We start from the raw sequence: 17,779 nt of genomic DNA on the forward strand, positions 1-17,779 counted from the left end.
TTTTCTATCTCAACAAAACTAAGGAAAACACCTGTGCATGAAAAGCACAGCACACACCACAGCTCCTGAATCATACCTTTTTTTTTTTTTTTTAAGAACCTGACACTGGCTGTTTTATTTGTCAGCACCCTGGCACACAGATGAGACTGAATGTAAAAAAGCAACAAGTTTGGGTAGCAATATTATAGATGACATGCTTGCAAACCACACAAAATTATCACGTGAAAATTTAGCATCAACAAACCATTAATTCATTCACTCAAGGATAAAACTCAAGACACTCCAGTTTCAAATCAATTCTTTATTTTCATTCAAGCCTCAGCTGACATCTTTAGGCAGAAAAATATCACAGAAGTAGCTAGAAAGTACGCCTTATTTAACATTAACTAGAATGACTAAAGATTACACTTCCAATAATTTCAGTGATACAGCGATCCTTTGCTTTAGTCATGCCAATAGTGCCAAGTGAGGAATATACAGAATAATGGGATGGCTCAGTTAGTGCCCTTGCTAAGGCATTGTACAGTATAAACTGTGGGTTGGTGGAGGGGACTGAAGCACAGACAACATTTATGCCACCATAATGGAAGCACCAGGACTGAGCAAATGTTTGATATGAGAAAAAGAACCTTCACAACGAATCATTTGAACAAAGGACATTAACCAAGAAATACAAAATATTTAAGAGGGAATTCTTAACACCCTTAGTTATTCAAAGCTGTGGTTTGAAATAAGCCCAGAGAATGAAGTTCTTGTATGTTTAAAGGTGCTCTTATTAATATTAGTCTGACAATTCAGTATATAAATCCAGTCTCTGGACTTCAGTTTTAAAATGTCACTGAAAAAGACAAGCATAACTTCAACACACTTGTCTTCAAACAGCCCTGTGATGGAAGAATAAGAGGCTTGCTGTTCAGCGCCTTTTGCTCAGCCTGAAGACTTTGCATTATGGTAAGTAAATTCCTTTTTGTATGATGCATACTTCAAAGCATAGTAACATCTAAACCATTTCAAACCAGCCTCCATATAATTTTAGCAAAGCAGAAGATTAAATGCTCTCACTGAACAGGCATGCAAATCAAACTACCAAATTTCACAGATTCCATTGTAAGGACTATTTGTTTCTTGTTCTGGGACAAATTTATTATAAACATCTAAGACAGGCAGGGATAAAAAGGTCTGGGAAATCACTCAATCTTTTACCACCAGTTAGTTTTAAATATTCATGACAAGTGTAGTGAATATGGCATCCCTTTTTTCAAGTATAGTAAAAGTAACCATTTACTGCATGGAAATACTTATTGGCTATTTGCAGAGATTGGTCTATTTCACAGCAAGCAATGACACAGAAGCAATATAATGACATTGCAGTGCTTATTTCATAAAGCTTCCACCTTTTGATAATATACATTGAGGTAAACAATTGAAGCCTAGATGACCTTTATGTACAAGTGACCAGTACAGACATTTCTTAGGTCATCAGAGCTACCCAAGAAGATTAAAATGCTAAACATTTTATTAAATTCCAGTAATAGAAAAATAGCCTCTGGGAAGCTTGCTGCATTTCTACACATTCCAGTTATATATGTGCTTTTGTTTTTGTTTATTTTAAAATGTTCCTTGGTGTAGCAAAGCACTAGAACTATATTCCCTTCTCCAGGAGTCAAATGGTGTCTATGGTGGCAAAACTTCCCATTCAAGCAAGCTGTGTAATTAAGATTTCTGCAGCAATAACCTGAAATGCATTTAACAAGGATTTAGTACCTCAAAAGCAATGCAGATTTTTAAAAACAAGTGCTCTTATTTGTAAAGAACCTAAGCTGTTTTTCTCCATACATGCATGGGTGAGCTATACATATAATGGTCTAAGAAGCTTTAGCTTAGTGTGTGGAAATAGCGGATCAAAATATTGTTAAACAGTTGATGGAAGAAGCTTCAGTGAAATCTCAACATTAGCAATTAGTAGTCAATTTAAGTACATTTGGATAACTTTGCTAACTGTCAAAGAAATTTTTTGTATTGGGATCAAACAAATCAGATCATACATAACACACACACACACACACACACACACACTTGTGTAATGGCTACCATAATATATTCAAAAGTTTATGGTAATTTTCAAATATATGGGCTGGTTCCTTTTCATAATTCACATATTTAACAATATTTTGATTTTCTCAAGCAAGCACATGTAAAGAATGTGCAAGACTTAAAGAACAGCCAAGACAAGTAGTAAAAACACATTTTATTTATATGGAAAAGCTTCAAGTCAATTTGTTAAAAGGTCAGAGATTATATTGCCCATATGGGATAAAAAAGTCAGCTGTGAATAGAACAAAATTAGTTACATTTCTTTCTATAGAGCAGTGCAATTAGTTCACATTGCAATAAAATTAAGTATGCAACAGAATCAAAACCAAGTGTTTTTCCATAATCAGCATACTGAGAATTAGAGTGCAAAGTTTTTTGTTTTTTTTTTAAGAAATCTACCAGTTTACTGAGTAGTCCTCTGGGAAGGAATACTCCACTCATTTAATAGCAGTTTTATTTTATTTTTCAATACTGTGCAGAAGGTCTAAAGTGAGTTGACTTGCATGGTAAATAAAATATAGTCTATGCAGTAAAAAAATACAAATTATACAATGAACTAACAAAGAATGAAATTCAAACACAGACTTACAGGACAAAAAACACACAGAATATTTCTCATGTAACACCTAGTTTTCAGCAAAAATAATTTGGTTGCTCTACAACTGCATTATGGATCTTGTAGGCTGGAGATGCAGATGTCCAAGTATCTTTAAAAAGCATAATAAATGTCTTTTGCAAAGCATACAAAAAGGATAAATACTCTCATCACAGTCTTCAGGTTAATTTTCGTAGTTATTTCCTTGTTCCAGAAACACACTTATATGGGTGAAAATCAAATAGGGCTTCATGGTACACTGAAACAGTAAACTGTGCTCCATTTACTTCTAATTTTGAAAAAACCCTAGAATTTACAGTACTCTGGTATATATGAAAAAGTCTTCAAAGTTTACATTGCATATTTCTGTGTCCATTCTCTTGCATGTCTGTTATATCTGTTGAAGAAAATAAAAAAGTGAAAACAGACAAGCTTATGATTCACAGCAATAGTCTCATATACAAAAGTACAATCTGTGTTAATTTATGATCTTGAAATAATCTTATGCTTAAAAATTATTTTCTTAGAAAGCAAACATATATTCAATGCAGAGTTTAGCATGAGTAGTTGTGTACAGTAGCACTCACGCTCAAGCAAATGAGTAACTTTAGGGTAAGAGGCCAAGTACTTTCAGTGGGCAAAACACTGTGGAGCAGCTGGGATGCAAAATTAGCCTGGTGCTAATTATTTCTCAGACAAGCAGGGACTTGGGGGGGTGGGAATGATCCACTAGGGATAGAAAGAGCCATCCATGCAGGCTAAAAGGCTAATAAGCCCATTGCAGCCATGCAGAGGGTCTGCAGCTGGTTACTGTTTACAGAATGAACAGTGCACATGTTTTCTTGATGGTACTTAGAGCATGGGCCTGCACATGGCAGGCAATGTGGAGAGGTGATTAGGATCAGGTTTAGCAAAGCTGATGCAGGCAGTCATAAGAAGTGGGCTTTTAGCCATCCCTTGTGCTCTTCACCAATGACCCGCTGGTGAAAATGAGAAAATCACCTGCTGAAAAAGTTTTGTCAAAAGCGTAAGGCTAAATCAGAGGATTGGGGGAGGCACTTCTGCAGTGTGATGTGTGCTGTGTTTGTTTTCTTGTCTGCAGGTGTTGAAGACTACAGATGTAGCAATGCAAGCTGGTGACCCTACTTGGAAGAGAAGGTTGTATTTGGACACTGTAGATGAGATTGACCAGCATGGAATGAAGTGTAACCACTACTTTTAGCAACAAGGAAGCTATGGTTCTATTAATACAACCTAAAATTGTATTAGCCTTCTTTGCAGGTACATCACACTGCTGACTTGTGTTCAGCTTGTGATCCACTGCAACAACAAGATCACTTTCAGATGTTGTCCTGCTAAGCCAGGAATTATATATTCTACACTTGTGCCTCTGATTTTTTTTCTTTTGCTTAAGTGCAAAACCTTGCATTTGTCTCTGCTGAACTAAGTACTCAAGTCTGGCAAGGTTCTCCTGAATTCTTCTACAGTCTTCTGCATTGTTAGCTATTCTTCCCAGTTTACAGTCACTTGAGAAGGACATCTTCTTTCCCCTTCATCTAAGATAAAGATATTGAAGAGAACGGGGCCCAAGACAGGGCCCAAGGGTACTCCACTCAAAACTGTACTCCAGGTCAGGGGTGCCCAAACCCCGGCCTTGGGGCCACTTGCGGCCCCCAAGGCCTTTCTATGTGGCCCTCAGGGAGCCCCTAGTCTCCAATGAGTCTCTGGCCCTCCAGAGATTTGTTGGAGCCCACACTGGCCTGACGTAACTGCTCTCAGCGAGAGGGCAACTGTTTGGCCTCCTGAGTGAGCTGTGGGATGAGGGCTCCCTCCACTGCTTGTTGTTTCACGTCTGTGATGCAGTAGCAGCAGGAAAGGAAAGGCCAGCCTTGCTTTGTGCAAGGCCTTTTATAGGCCTCGAGCTATTCCAAGACCTTCATTCATTCATATAAGTTCATCTTTAATATATTCATTTGTGTAAATTTATTCAAATTTGAAATGTAAATTAACTCGGCCCCCCGAAACAATGTCAGAGAGATGATGTGGCCCTCCTGCCAAAAACTTTGGACACCTCTGCTCCAGGTTAATGTGGAGCCACTGACAAACACTCTGTGTACAGTTGTCCAACCAACTGTAAATCCATAATGGTTGTACCATCCATCTCATATTTTACTAGCTTGCTAATCAAGATGTTGTAGGGACCCTTGTTGAGTGTTTTATTGAAATCAAGATAAGTGACACCCACAGAATCCCACCAATTGATAAGCTAGTGACTCCAATCCGACAGAGAGAAATGAGATTTTTCCAGCAGAGATCAGATTTTCTGGCAGATGAGATTTATTTTTGATGAACTCATGTTGATTTCTAGTCATCACTGCATTTATAGCCAGATGTGTACAGACTAACTCCTAGGAGCACACTTTGAGAAAGATGATTTAGACCATTTGGTTTGTTCTCTGCTGCCCCAGAGAGTAGAGACTAGATCTAATGGGATTAAGCTGCAGGAGATGAGATTTAGGTTGGGTATCAAGAAGAAATTCTTAATGATAAGAGCTGTTTGACAATAGAACCAATGACAGAAGGAAGCAATGGGTTCTCCCTTCTGGAAGTCTTCAAGCAGAAGTTTGACATGCATCTTTTGGAACTGCTCTAGAGAGGATTTTCCTGCTTCAAGCAAGGGTTTGGCCTTGAAGACCCCTTCCAACTCTAGGATTCTATATTGCACTGGGATACAACTGATGGGGCAGCATCCTGATAAAATCCTGAGGTTGAAGCATTATATAAGATGTGTAGTGGACTACAAGCACACACACAAAAATGATGCAAGGAGGAAACACCACCAAGGATGGTAGGTTTTAAACCTCAAATACCTTAGTGAAAGTAGTAACTACTGCCACCTACCCCATCCCCTCATACTACTTTTCATTTTTCTTTTAGACATTGTAGAGTGAAGTGGGAAGGGGAAGTTTATGGACTGAACTTATAAGAATTTAACCCAAAAAAATATTCAGCTTCTTCAAGACAGTGGTAGAATTACCAGCAAAGCCTAATAAAATCAGCAAAGTGTGCAAATAAATTAGGCTACTTACCTTCATTATGTTGGGAAGAACAGCCACTAAGCACCAGCCAAACATGCACTTACACAGCATTGTCCTAGTCTGCTCATATCTACGATGCCCCACAATTTAAAGACTGTGAGCCTAGTAGCTGATCCAAAATCAGCTCAAGCCTCAGCCCAGACACAAGTTCAGCTTGTTTGATGAAACCCAAAACAAACTGATGGGATTCTCTTCCAAACGTTTGCAGACACAATTCTTTAACACTTCAGTAGACATATTTCCAAAATTTGGCATAGAAGTTTGTTATCTAGAAATATCAACAAGCTCACACATTAAAGTCATGCTGGCAGATCACCATTTGATAATATTTGTGATAATAAACTCTTTGGTAAAAGTTATTAGAACAAAATAAAGAGACAAAAGGCCATTACATGAGTTCAAGTATCGGAGCCAGAAGAGAGGGGAGAAGCTGTAAGTAGCTCTGAAACTCACCATGTAAGCTGCCTGTCCCCTTTGCTCTTGGAGCCTGTCTGGGGGGTGAAAGCAACATGGAGGAGACGCCTCCATGTTGCTTTTGCTCCTCAGAATGGCCCCGAGAATAAGGGGTGGGGCAGCTTATACAGCGAGCGAGTTTCAAAGTCGTGCAGCATTTACAGTTCCACCCCTCTGGCTTCACTACTGCATGGAATGATGCTACAAATTAAATGCTGATTCAGTTTGAGAATGTAATATACTCAGGACAAGAGCAGAAACATTAACAGATATCAGAGCAGACACCTAGGAAAAAATTTGAAATAGTACAAGTAAATCTTTATTTGTAGAAAATTACACTACACTGAAAAAGTATAATCAAAGTATTGGATCATAGAAAGTGAGGGAGAAAAGAAAAACAGGTATTAAGATTTTTGAAATACATTCATACTTACTTTTCCTTGTCTGACTTGTAGATTTGTGCAATATCTGGTACTAAAGGGTCATCTGGATTAGGATCACAAAGTAAAGAGCATATGGACAAAAGAACTAGATTTTAAAAAAGAAATACAGAACAATTAGACAAATTTTTAATGACATGAATATATAAATTAGGAGCAAGGAGGAGGTATTTTTTCATTCTTTATTATCTAGTTCAGCTTCTCCAATTTTACTTAACAAACATATATTAGGTATAGAATTTTGATAAATACAATTTTAACTTAATTTAGGATTAATTTCATCAGTCTTGTACATTAGATTCTACACACTCCTTCAATATTTCACAACTCTGACAGACATTGTTTGTAGCTACTTTGATTTCCACCAACATTATGTAATGTCATTCAGCCACAAAGATCCTGTTAAAATCTCTATAATTATTTTCAGTAGGCTCCTGGAAACTCCAGGCCAATCCTGGAGGGGTGGCAACCCTAATAAAAAGTAGTCCTTATTTTAAGCACACATCTGAACTCCCAAACATTCCAGAAGACACTGCAATTCCAGAAATGCCTTTTTAAAAGTAAGGATCTGGAAACTAACCCAGGCATTTTGTAGAGCTGGATCACAGAAACACAAGAGGCAAGAAAACCATTTTCATTTAACCCTTACATGTTTTTCCAGCCACAAACCATAATCAGAAAACAAGGATGGTAGTTTAAATTGTATATATAATCTTTGGTACATAGTTACCTTTAGATACAGTCAGAGCAGGTGACCACTGTGACCTCAGGATATCAAGACAAATACTCCCATTACTATTTATGTTCGGATGGTATATTTTTGTTGTGAATGCAATCTGTAAAGGAAGCATTGCAACATATTTTAACAGTGTTGAAACCATATTCATTGCCCCTTTCATACTCTATCTTATTTCTCCATCCAAGATCTCTCAAGACAGGATACTATGGCTTTATGACACACAATGTTACATAAACTGTTACAATAGACAAGCAACATCAAGCAATGCTGTTTCCTAGGGGAAAGTGCCTTATATTAAATGGGTTAGGTAGACATTATGATCCAATTCAGCCTAAATGTAGATTAGTCAAAGAAAGATAATGCCACACAATTATTTAAGTTTTTTTTAACCTTCCCACAAACTGAATAAGAGTAATCTAAGAAAGGCTGTTATAACACACATATTGTATTATAGCTAGCCTGAAGCAACTGCAAAATTAAGGTTGTCACAAATGAGATCAACCATGCTAAATGAGATAGAGCAATTTTGCCCATGTGACATAAGTACTGTACAGCAGAACACTTAGACTGTGGTTTTCAAAATACATTTTGGAGGAACTTGGGGTTCCTCATCGAGAAGATCAGTAATGGTGGACAAGCTTCCCTAAAATTAGCTTGCCATTATCAATTTTTCCCACAAAACATACAGTTGCAGGGGACAGTTCAGTATATACAATCATTCCACCCAGAGCAAACTGTAAGCCCATTAGTTATAACCAACACCCTGTATAAGCTGAAAGTGCCTTTGTTGACAACTCAGTCTTTTGCAACAGGCTGACTGGAGAGCAGGACTTCAAAACTACAGATAGATCATTATTTATGTAAAGCTCTGCAATACGAGAAAAGCTGAATCCACAAACATGTGAAAGGAAGTTAAAGGTAAAAAATATGATTACTGTCAAATATTCTTTAACTGTACTTGTAGGTATGAGCATTTGTTTGCTGGGCCTTCCTTTGTTTATTCTCTATGCTACCCTACATTTTATTCATAATAGCTATTAAACCAAAATAGGTTAAGCCAAGTTCCAATTTAAGTAGCACAAAGTTCACTCAGTTTTGTTACAACTTATTTACCTTTGGTGGTTTGAATGGGTAGTCTGTTGGAAAATGTACGGTGAGAAAAAAGACTCCCCCTTGATATGCACTGTCAGGCTAGAAAACAAGCAAATTAACAAGGCAATGATTCCATTCCTTCACATAAGAATCTGAAGAACTTTTCCAAGAATGCAGACTGTAGCTACTTTAGATCAAAAATCTCCATAGCACACTGCCCAAATCCCAATCCTGTGTATTTGTTGAAGACTAACCATCTGTGGTAATCATATCTCTTCTATAAGAACTACTGAAGACTGCAGTGCAGAGCAGTCTCAGAAAGCAAAACCTGAAAATCCATGACTGTTAAATCAACTAAGATTGAGTATTATACAGTCAGGATATTAACAGAACATAACAATTCAGAGGCTTTTACTACTTTTAAACACACAAAACAGCAACTTGAAGCTCTGTTTTCTTTTTAGAGCATGGATCTTCCATTTTTTCCAACTATTCAGGACAATAATCAGATTAATTAACACAGATTAACAGAGCATTATATATGGCAAACTCTGCATACAGTTATGCAGATGTCAGCCCTCTGTGAAGGGAATTGAAACACAAAGTTTTAAAAGAATATTGTGCAAAGGATTCTCATTTTTTCCCCTGAACTACAACAATTGAACAAGATAAAACAGGAGTTACTCCATACTGGAGCTTTAAAACAAGAAAAATATGGCTCAGATATCATGTTATCATTAAAAGTAAAACTGAACTGGTGAACTGCCACAAAGCAATGAAAGCAGATACTTTGATCTAAAGCATCTTTTCCCTCTATTCAGTCAAGGCTACACAACATCCACTCACTCCAAGGGTCACTTCTTTTCTTAACTAGAGGGCCAACATTGTTACTATTAACCATGGAAAGGCGTTTGTGTTCCATTTTTAATTCAGTGCATTATTTTTAATCTTACCAGGTATTATTTTTTAGTACAGTATTACTAGGCAATACCCTCTCTTTATACACCACCAGAAGTCTCTGAATTACTTTTTGTTGGTTCTCTAATCTGTAGACCTTTACACCACAGCAGGTCTCTGCATTACCATCTGTTACCAAAATTTTCTTCCAAGTGCGAGTGTGCACATGCATACTCTATTGGTTATCCCATTCTCAATTTCTACTCCTTCTCATAAAGTTCAGTGGCAACGGCACAAAAGACTCTTACCGAACAGATTTGCAAAGAGCTAGCATTAGGATGCAAGTGCAAACACATCTGGCTGCAACAGGCTAAAATAATTGGGACTAAATCAGTGCTAAATCCAGCAAGAGAAAGAGGGCATACTTAGTGATGCACACTCATCCTCACCTTGATAAACTGAATATCCATGTGTCTGAAGTAAAATACATTATTTGTATTAAAATATCTTAAAATGAAATGCCTGAATTGTGGCTACTTATCCTTTGCTTATCCTTCTATCTTGCTATACTTATCTCACTAGCTGAAATCACCCTGACTGACTGCCTCTTGCCAGGGGAACAGCAGTGCAACACTGAGGATCCTCTACACAACTGCTCTCTATGGCCTTGAATCTTCTCTATGGCTAGAGAAGAGTTTCAAAATGTGAGCACTTCTGAGCTTTGGGGCTCCGCAAAACCACTGTTAAGAGTAGAAAGGACTCCAGAGACTAAATCGCTGTGCTAGAGCTTCCTTGCCCTTGACCAATACAACTTGAGGGCAGTCATGCACAGCTACTGTAGCCACATAGGGATAATGCCATCTGCTAGCTTGCTGGCAGTGAAAGTGCTGATGAGGAAGCATGGTAGCAGATGAAAGTCAGAACATAAGGTATATCTTCAATTTGCCACTCATATGCATACTGGTGAAAGTTGCTACTTGCTTCAGATAATACAGTATAAGAAGTGCTGTACTATAGAAAAGTGAAAAACAATATTGCTAAGCAATTGTTGTATAGCACAAAAAGGGTTTCAATGTAGCTCACTAAGCTACAGAAGATACTTTGAAGCATCCGACAAAACACTTTTCAGAGGAAAAAATCTCAAATTTTAAAGTTAACACAAAGAAATTAAAATTAACAGTAAAACTTTTACTGGTTATTAGGCTATCTAATAATCATGCATGAATATCATGTTGATTTACAGCAGTATAGAATTTCTATTAACCCTATATAAACTTTCAATAAAGTTTAGAAAATTACTATACAATTTCCTTCCAATCACTTAATAAAATAGTTCTGAAACATTTACTGCAGGATGAGCCCAAACCCACACTATATATTCCTGTTTTTGACTCTGAAAGTCAGGCATGACAACTCATCCTGGCCTAGCATGAATGTATAAGCAAAGTAGCAAAATACATTAAAACATAACACCACAATGAACCAATATTGTTTCCTTGTTAACCTCAGTTAAATGAGAAGCCAGCTTCAGGAATGTGCAGTTCTTCCCCTCCATCTTTTAACCACAGTTAAAGCAGACAGATTCCTGTTGAACCAGTATCTGGATTTGAAATTGTGGATTTTAGTGCATTTATATCCTATCTTTCATCCTTCAAACCCAACACAGTATACAGAGGATTCCCAAGCAGCTGCTTCAGCAAATCCACTACATTACATGCCTTCAAACTACTCCCTGGGTTTAGGACAATCCTGCATAACCCTAGCTATGGTTAAGAGTGGGGAGACAAAGGGAGCATTTACTCTATGAGAGGAGCACATATCACTGACGCAGGCTCCCATTTTAACTAAAGACAGAACCAATATTATACCTGCACAGGACCACAGAACTAAATATTGTTTCAACTAACCAAAATTCTAGTCATCAGACAGTTGATGGCTGCAATATATGAATTGATCCTTAACAGATTAACAGCCTAATCCTGAGTTGCCGGTTGCATTGGGGCTGCTGCAGCATCCTGTGCGCAACAGGGCAGCCACTAGTAGCTCCCCAGGGGAAGGAAAGTAGCCCCACAATGGGGCTACTAAATTATGTGGCAGCCCATTGGCTGGTGCAGAATCAAGAGCCTCCATGTCAGGCCCACGGCCCAACACAGAGGTTCCGGATGCATGGAGCAGAGCTCCGCCAGTCCTCCCTCCCATCTTGCTCCCTCCTCCAGCACACCTCCCCCCCACCCATTATTTGAATGACTTATTTGTTGGAACACGAGTTAATGCCAATAAAGGTCTCTAACTATATTATTCAGCCCTAGAAAAAAACACTAGGTCAATTTTTCTTGTTTCAAGTAATCTAATTCTTGTTTCTAATGAACTTGAAATCAAAGAATTATTCAATATGTAATTTCCATTTTAGCTATCCTATTTTGGAAGTAAATTAAAACTGAACAGAGGAAAAGTTAGATGCTTTACAAAATTACAACTGGAACATGGTTCATGTTAAAGCCCTGCAAGGACTCTGAGCTGAATTCCTTTATTGCTTCATTTAACCCACTACCAACGGGTTACTGAAAACAGACTAATTGACCCAGAGAATACTGTATATCATTTAGATGTTTTATAAAACAAGATATTCAGGATATCAGAGCGTCATGACTAATCTTCTCTGGATACAATATTTTATTGTTTAAAGATAATGCAACGTTTCCTATTGCCAGCAGACACCAATATTAAGGCTTCTTTTATTAGACAAGAATTAGAGAAAAAAATAATGGGAAAACTCATTCAGTTATGTAAATTGCATACTTACAGGTCCCATAATAGTTGCTTGCCAATGGAACACTGAAAAACACAAAATATTATTCATCTTAGCTGTTTAAACATAATGAAACAGGTAAAAGTATCTTGCCATCAACTATAAAGATCTTACAGTCATCTCCAACAGGTCCTGCTGAACAGTGTGCAGGGGGATCACGTTGCAGATCACTGAGTTCCTATAGGAAACATGAAAACATTTGCAAAATTACTTAAACAAACCCAAGATTAGTTATCCAAAACTGGATCCTCTTTAGGTTTGATCAAGTGCTCTCAACATTTGCAACCAAAATTAACAGAAACTTCAGCAAATGCAAAGGACCCAATTTTCTAAACACACAATGAAATGGCCAACCAGTTCAGTACTGCCCACCACAGTTGATATCCATGCCTTTACATCTTATTATCATATCTTATTTTAGATCACATGGCAGTTGCCAAGATAAAGTGTTAGAACTGGACATTCCACAATATTTCAATTCTGAAACTAATTCCTATGCATAGGAGAAAGCCTGAGGCAGACATCACAAGACTGATAAATAGACATAAAAATAAAAGTTACAAACAACTGTAAAGAGGTATTACTGATCTGAGGTATTACCACAACAGAAATTTCCTTGAGCAAGGATTCTCATTTTCACTGTTCACAAAACTTCTCATGATACACCATCCATACACAGACCACTCACAAATAAATGGTTGACTGCAATACAGATGAGTGCCGCTTAATGATGCTCTGCCCAGCAACAGCTTGTATATCTGATGGCTGCGGCTGGCCCGTCCACCGCCCCCCCACAGCCTCTGAAGCCAAGGGGAGCCACGCTCCCCTCGTCTCAGAAGGTTTCACGTAACAAGCACCACTTGATGATGGGGATGCCAGTCCGCAACCCCGTCCTTAAGTGGCGCACAACTATATATGAATTGATCCTTAACGGATAAAGGCAATTATCAAGGTATATTATCCAGCTCTAGGAAAAAGAAAAAACCATAAGCCATACAGTTTCCAATTCCTTTGGAATTTGTTCATTATCTTCCTGGTCTTCATTTTCAAATTCATGTACATCATGAAAACTTAATGGGAACCACTTTTCTACAACAGTTATGTAATGCAAGGATTTTCAATAGAAAATAATTCTGGCTATACTCTCCTTTGCTGTTTGACATTACATTATTCCACCAAATATGCTACCATCTGTCTTTTAGATTTTCTAGATTTAACAGCTTGTGTTGTGACTTGGCTCGAGCCTTGTCAATGTGCTTTACAGGAAAAGGTCATAATGTTTTATACTTTTTCCCCCAAGTATGCTTTGTAATCTGAAAAGGAAGCTATATATTATTGCATTCTTAATATATTGTCACTGTATTCCAGTAGATTGATTTTCCTATTAGAATGCCACTGTGAGGTAACTGATGGGAATTATTTTTAATTTTCATAGCACACTTTCAAAGTGGTCAGCTACCAATAGTTATTAAAATATTTTCTGTATGAAAAGCAACACTAAATGGAAGTCAAAATTTGTGATGGATCTTAGAAGGCAACCTGTAGATCAGGGGTTTCCACACATTTTGGCAGGAGGGCCACATCATTTCTCTGACACTGTGTCGTGGGCCAGGGGAAAAAAAGAATTAATTTACATTTAAATTTGAATAAATTTACATAAATGAATTTATTAGAGATGGATCTTATATGAATGAATGAAGATCTTGCAGTAGCTCAAGGCCTTTAAAAGACCTTGCTCAAAGCAAGGCCAGCCTTTCCTTTGCTGCCACTGCTGCATCACAGACGTGAAACAGCAAGTAGTGGAGGGAGCCCTCATCCCACAGCTCAGGTGAAAGGTTGAACAGTTGTCTTCATGCTGAAAGCAGTTGTGTCGAGCCAGCATGGGCTCCAGCAAGTCTCCGGAGGGCCAGAGGCTCATTGGAGACTGGGGGTTCCCCACGGGCCTGATTGGGAGCCCCCGAGGGCCGCATGTGGCCCCCAGGCCGGGGTTTGGGCACCCCTGCTGTAGATAATAAGAAACAGAATCAAGTTTGAGTTTCAGGCAACACTACAATTTCAGGATATATCACTACTATCTCCATTGATGAATGGTTATTTTAAGCAGGAAGGTTTCTTTTTCAATTTGTCATTGCTATAATCCTAGCACCACAGCATGCTAATCAGCCTCAGTTCAAGGATAAAAGGCCCACTATTTAATACAGGAAATACAATGGGCACAATCCTGCTCAAGTTCAATGTTTTCAAGTCCCACTGATTTCAGTGAAAGACTTATGCTCATGCTTAACTGTACTCCAATGGAATAAAAGAGAATGGAAAGTGATGGACTTGAGCCGAATTGTTCCCAATATGTATTACTCTTAACTTCTGCATAATTGGCTTATGCAACTGAGCAGCTTCAGAAATAAGTCCACAAATGTTACTAATCTACTAATATTTTAAGCCCATGTCTGCTGATCCAATTTGTGGCACAACAGCTTGAAAGAACCAGCTTCCACCCAGTTTAAAATAGTTTCTCTTCCTGTTCACTTGGAGGAGGTTCTCACTTACTACAAGTCGTCAAGCAAGTGGCTACTTACAAGCCCAACAAAGAGTTTGATGTGAGGATTCATTTTTAGTTTGCAGCTTCCTAATATTTATATAAATCATTTTATCATTTTGCCAAAGCAACATGCAGGAGAATGCCATGCATCAAAACTTGTTTGCCCTTTCTCCAAACTACATTGGGATGAACAATCACTCCAATATCTGAATATAGTAGCTACCATGTTACTACCTCTCATTTCCTTGACCCTCTACAAGCAGCATTAAGATCTCGCCCAACTACTTGCAACTAATTTTACTCTGAGGAACAAGCTGCATGCCAGTCCAGAGGTCATTTCAGTGTACACATGTCCACAGAAACCAATGACAAAATCTTTAAGTGCCATCTCCTTTCTAATCCGAGTGCTCAGGTTTCACCAAGAGGGGAGAACAACTTATCTATGCAAAGCCCAGATATTGCCAGTTCAGAAGAGGATCCACAGGTGTCAGATTTCCAAGCGTCATTAAAGTTAGAGCCAGTAACCTTTTAAACAAAGAAGCAGAACTGTAGGCAGAAGACCTTCTGTTGTCAACATTGTGTTTTCACCTACACATGATGCTGATCATCCTTTAAAATGCTGGCTTGTCCAAAAACTCTCAGGCTTTCCCACTTGGGTGAAACAGACAACATTCTTCATGATACAACACTAAAGGTTTGCAAAAGCAACAACATTAAACTTAAGGATCAGTACAATAGAATACAGTGACAACTGCACTTTACTGAGTGTTGATCTCTGCAAAGGAGGCAGCTCTTACACTGGCTGCTCTATTACTTTCAGGCTGGATGTGAGGACAGTAACTCATTCCATATGAAGAGCCTGCTCATATTAAATTAGGCTTACACAACCGTGACCAATAACAATGTACTGTGACATTCCAGATACTTAGTGACCTCACTGTTTTTCTAATCACTAGCAGGTAGCAAGAACAGAATGGTTAACAAGCCTCTAGTTCAGGGTTCCCACACATTTAGCACCAGGACCCACTTTTTAGAATGAGAATCTGTCAGGACACACCAGAAGCGACATTATCAAGCAGGAACATTTTTAACAATCCTAGGTTGCAATCCTACCCACACTTACCCAGAAGTAAGTCCCATTTACTATCATTGCTAAAAGGTAGTAGCTTTTAAAATGTACTAGTAGTAGCTTTTTAAAAGGTTAAAAGGTAGTAGCATAGCAGCTTGTTAAAAGTACAAGTCTGTAACATTTCCCCAAATGCAGTCACATACCACAGTAGCATCAACTCTTAGATATTAAAAATGAAATTTTGAAATGAATGGGATCTACTTGAAATTGGCTCACAACCCACAGTGTGAGAAACACTGCTCCAGTTTGTTATACATTTCAGGTAACTCTCATTTGACTTGGTGGCTCACAAGCTGGGCATGGCTGTATTACATGGAAGCAGTTCAAATGGAGGTCTGATACAATTTTTCTTAAGCTAAACATATGATTTCTACATGGGGATTTTTGATAAAGGTACACAATATTACCGTCATGCTGGCCTCCACACCAGAGATCTAAGATATGGTAAGATGTGCATTACTAGCACAGAAGGAAAGCGAATGCTTATCTTTGCAGGCATAAACATCTGTGGGAGTAATTTCAAACTGGAAACAGTTGCCATAGCAAAAAGCAACCATGAGATCTAGAAAGACAAAAAACAACAATTTCTGTTTCACAGTATTCTTGCAGTCTAGGGAAGTTCACTGGCTACAATCCACCAAAAAGTCTTCCACTAAAAAGAGGGACATAACTGTGCTTTGTGCATTTCACATCCATAAAAATCTCATGCAGTGTATGTTCTCAAGGTAAAGAGGGTTTTTAAAAAAAAACAAATACAGGATTTTCTTATACTATCAATAGAGGTGAGTGAAAATGGTATTATTTTTCACAGATTTCAGGGTGCAGAAAGTGTTGTGTTTTTATTCAAAATCTATATTATAATTCTAAATTATAACCACCTTAAAAGTGTACTAGTTAGGTGTTATAGCTAGTATAGTGTCATAAGATGCAGCCACAGTCATTATCCATCACTGCCCCATTGCTAATTGGGTAAGAGGCACTTTTTCAAGTGGATGCTCCTCTTTATTTAGCAGGGGGAGAGTAACTGGTCCCCCTCACCCCAGCAGCATCTTTTCTAGTGGCTGTCTCCTGGTGTTTTGCATTTTTTTTAGATTGTGAGCCCTTTTGGGACAGGAAGCCATTAGTTATTTGATTTTTCTCTGTAAACCGCTTTGTGAACTTTTGTTGAAAAGCGGTATATAAATACTGTTAACAATTAATTAATTAATAAAAACCAAATAAAACTTTTTTCTTTACAAAAATGAGAAGTGCAGAAAGCAGTGTTATGTGTTTTTATTTCATTATCACCCTTTTCAGCCACCTCTAACTATCATGAACCATGCCAATTCTTTGGCAAGTTCAACATACATATTCCTCACCTTTTCACTAAATAAAGATGTTTTGACTACAGAAAGGCAATTACATTGAATTGTTTCATATTGAAGTTATGGACTAAGCAATCCAAGTTTTACACAAAATATATTAGGATCTTGTTTAAAAATGTACAAAAAGTACCCAGTAACTTCTGGCCTGATTGGTATAAAAGAATTTGTACAGTATTTGGAAACCCTAGTTGTTGTTTTTTTACAAAAAGTAAACAGAAACCTATGCAAACGCCTATTTTGATTCTTATTTATCAATATATGTTCTCATATGTTCTCTATTAAAAAATGTTCTTCAAAGTGATGTACAGTACAGCCACCATAGTTATATGTTGGATGTTTGGATAATCATGTTGCTTCAATGTTATTATGAGAATTGCTGCAAAAAAGCTTCTACTCCTATAATATTTATGATTCTCATTCCAGTCGTCATCCTCCATGCTATGTTCCACACTAGTTCCATGCTATGGCATTGGTTATGCTGCTGGGCCCCATGCTGGTTCTAATGCCAGAGATAACAATGCAGACCATGC

The 17,779-nt window shown here is 37.9% G+C and overlaps 1 protein-coding gene across 3 annotated transcripts in view; it reads right to left on the minus strand.

Moving 5' to 3' along the window:
* Positions 1-286: 286 nt before the first annotated feature.
* UBE2D1 (ubiquitin conjugating enzyme E2 D1) overlaps positions 287-17,779 on the minus strand; it is a 34,805-nt gene continuing 17,312 nt past the window's right edge. The window contains exons 2-8 of one of the 3 annotated variants that reach the window (XR_010794080.1): positions 12,332-12,395; positions 12,212-12,243; positions 8,533-8,610; positions 7,411-7,516; positions 6,675-6,768; positions 2,684-3,086; positions 287-1,735 (exon numbers count right to left, since the gene is read on the minus strand). Coding sequence is in view for 2 of the 3 variants with exons in the window: in XM_066619734.1 (XP_066475831.1) it covers positions 1,714-1,735; positions 3,045-3,086; positions 6,675-6,768; positions 7,411-7,516; positions 8,533-8,610; positions 12,212-12,243; positions 12,332-12,395 (438 nt within the window). In the remaining variant the exon portion in view is untranslated. Of the gene's footprint in view, positions 3,087-6,674; positions 6,769-7,410; positions 7,517-8,532; positions 8,611-12,211; positions 12,244-12,331; positions 12,396-17,779 lie in introns of all 3 variants that reach the window. The other 2 variants (XM_066619734.1, XM_066619735.1) reach the window with 2 other exon arrangements.

This window comes from Tiliqua scincoides, chromosome 3 (genome assembly GCF_035046505.1).
Source record: "Tiliqua scincoides isolate rTilSci1 chromosome 3, rTilSci1.hap2, whole genome shotgun sequence".
Lineage (NCBI taxonomy): Eukaryota > Metazoa > Chordata > Lepidosauria > Squamata > Scincidae > Tiliqua > Tiliqua scincoides.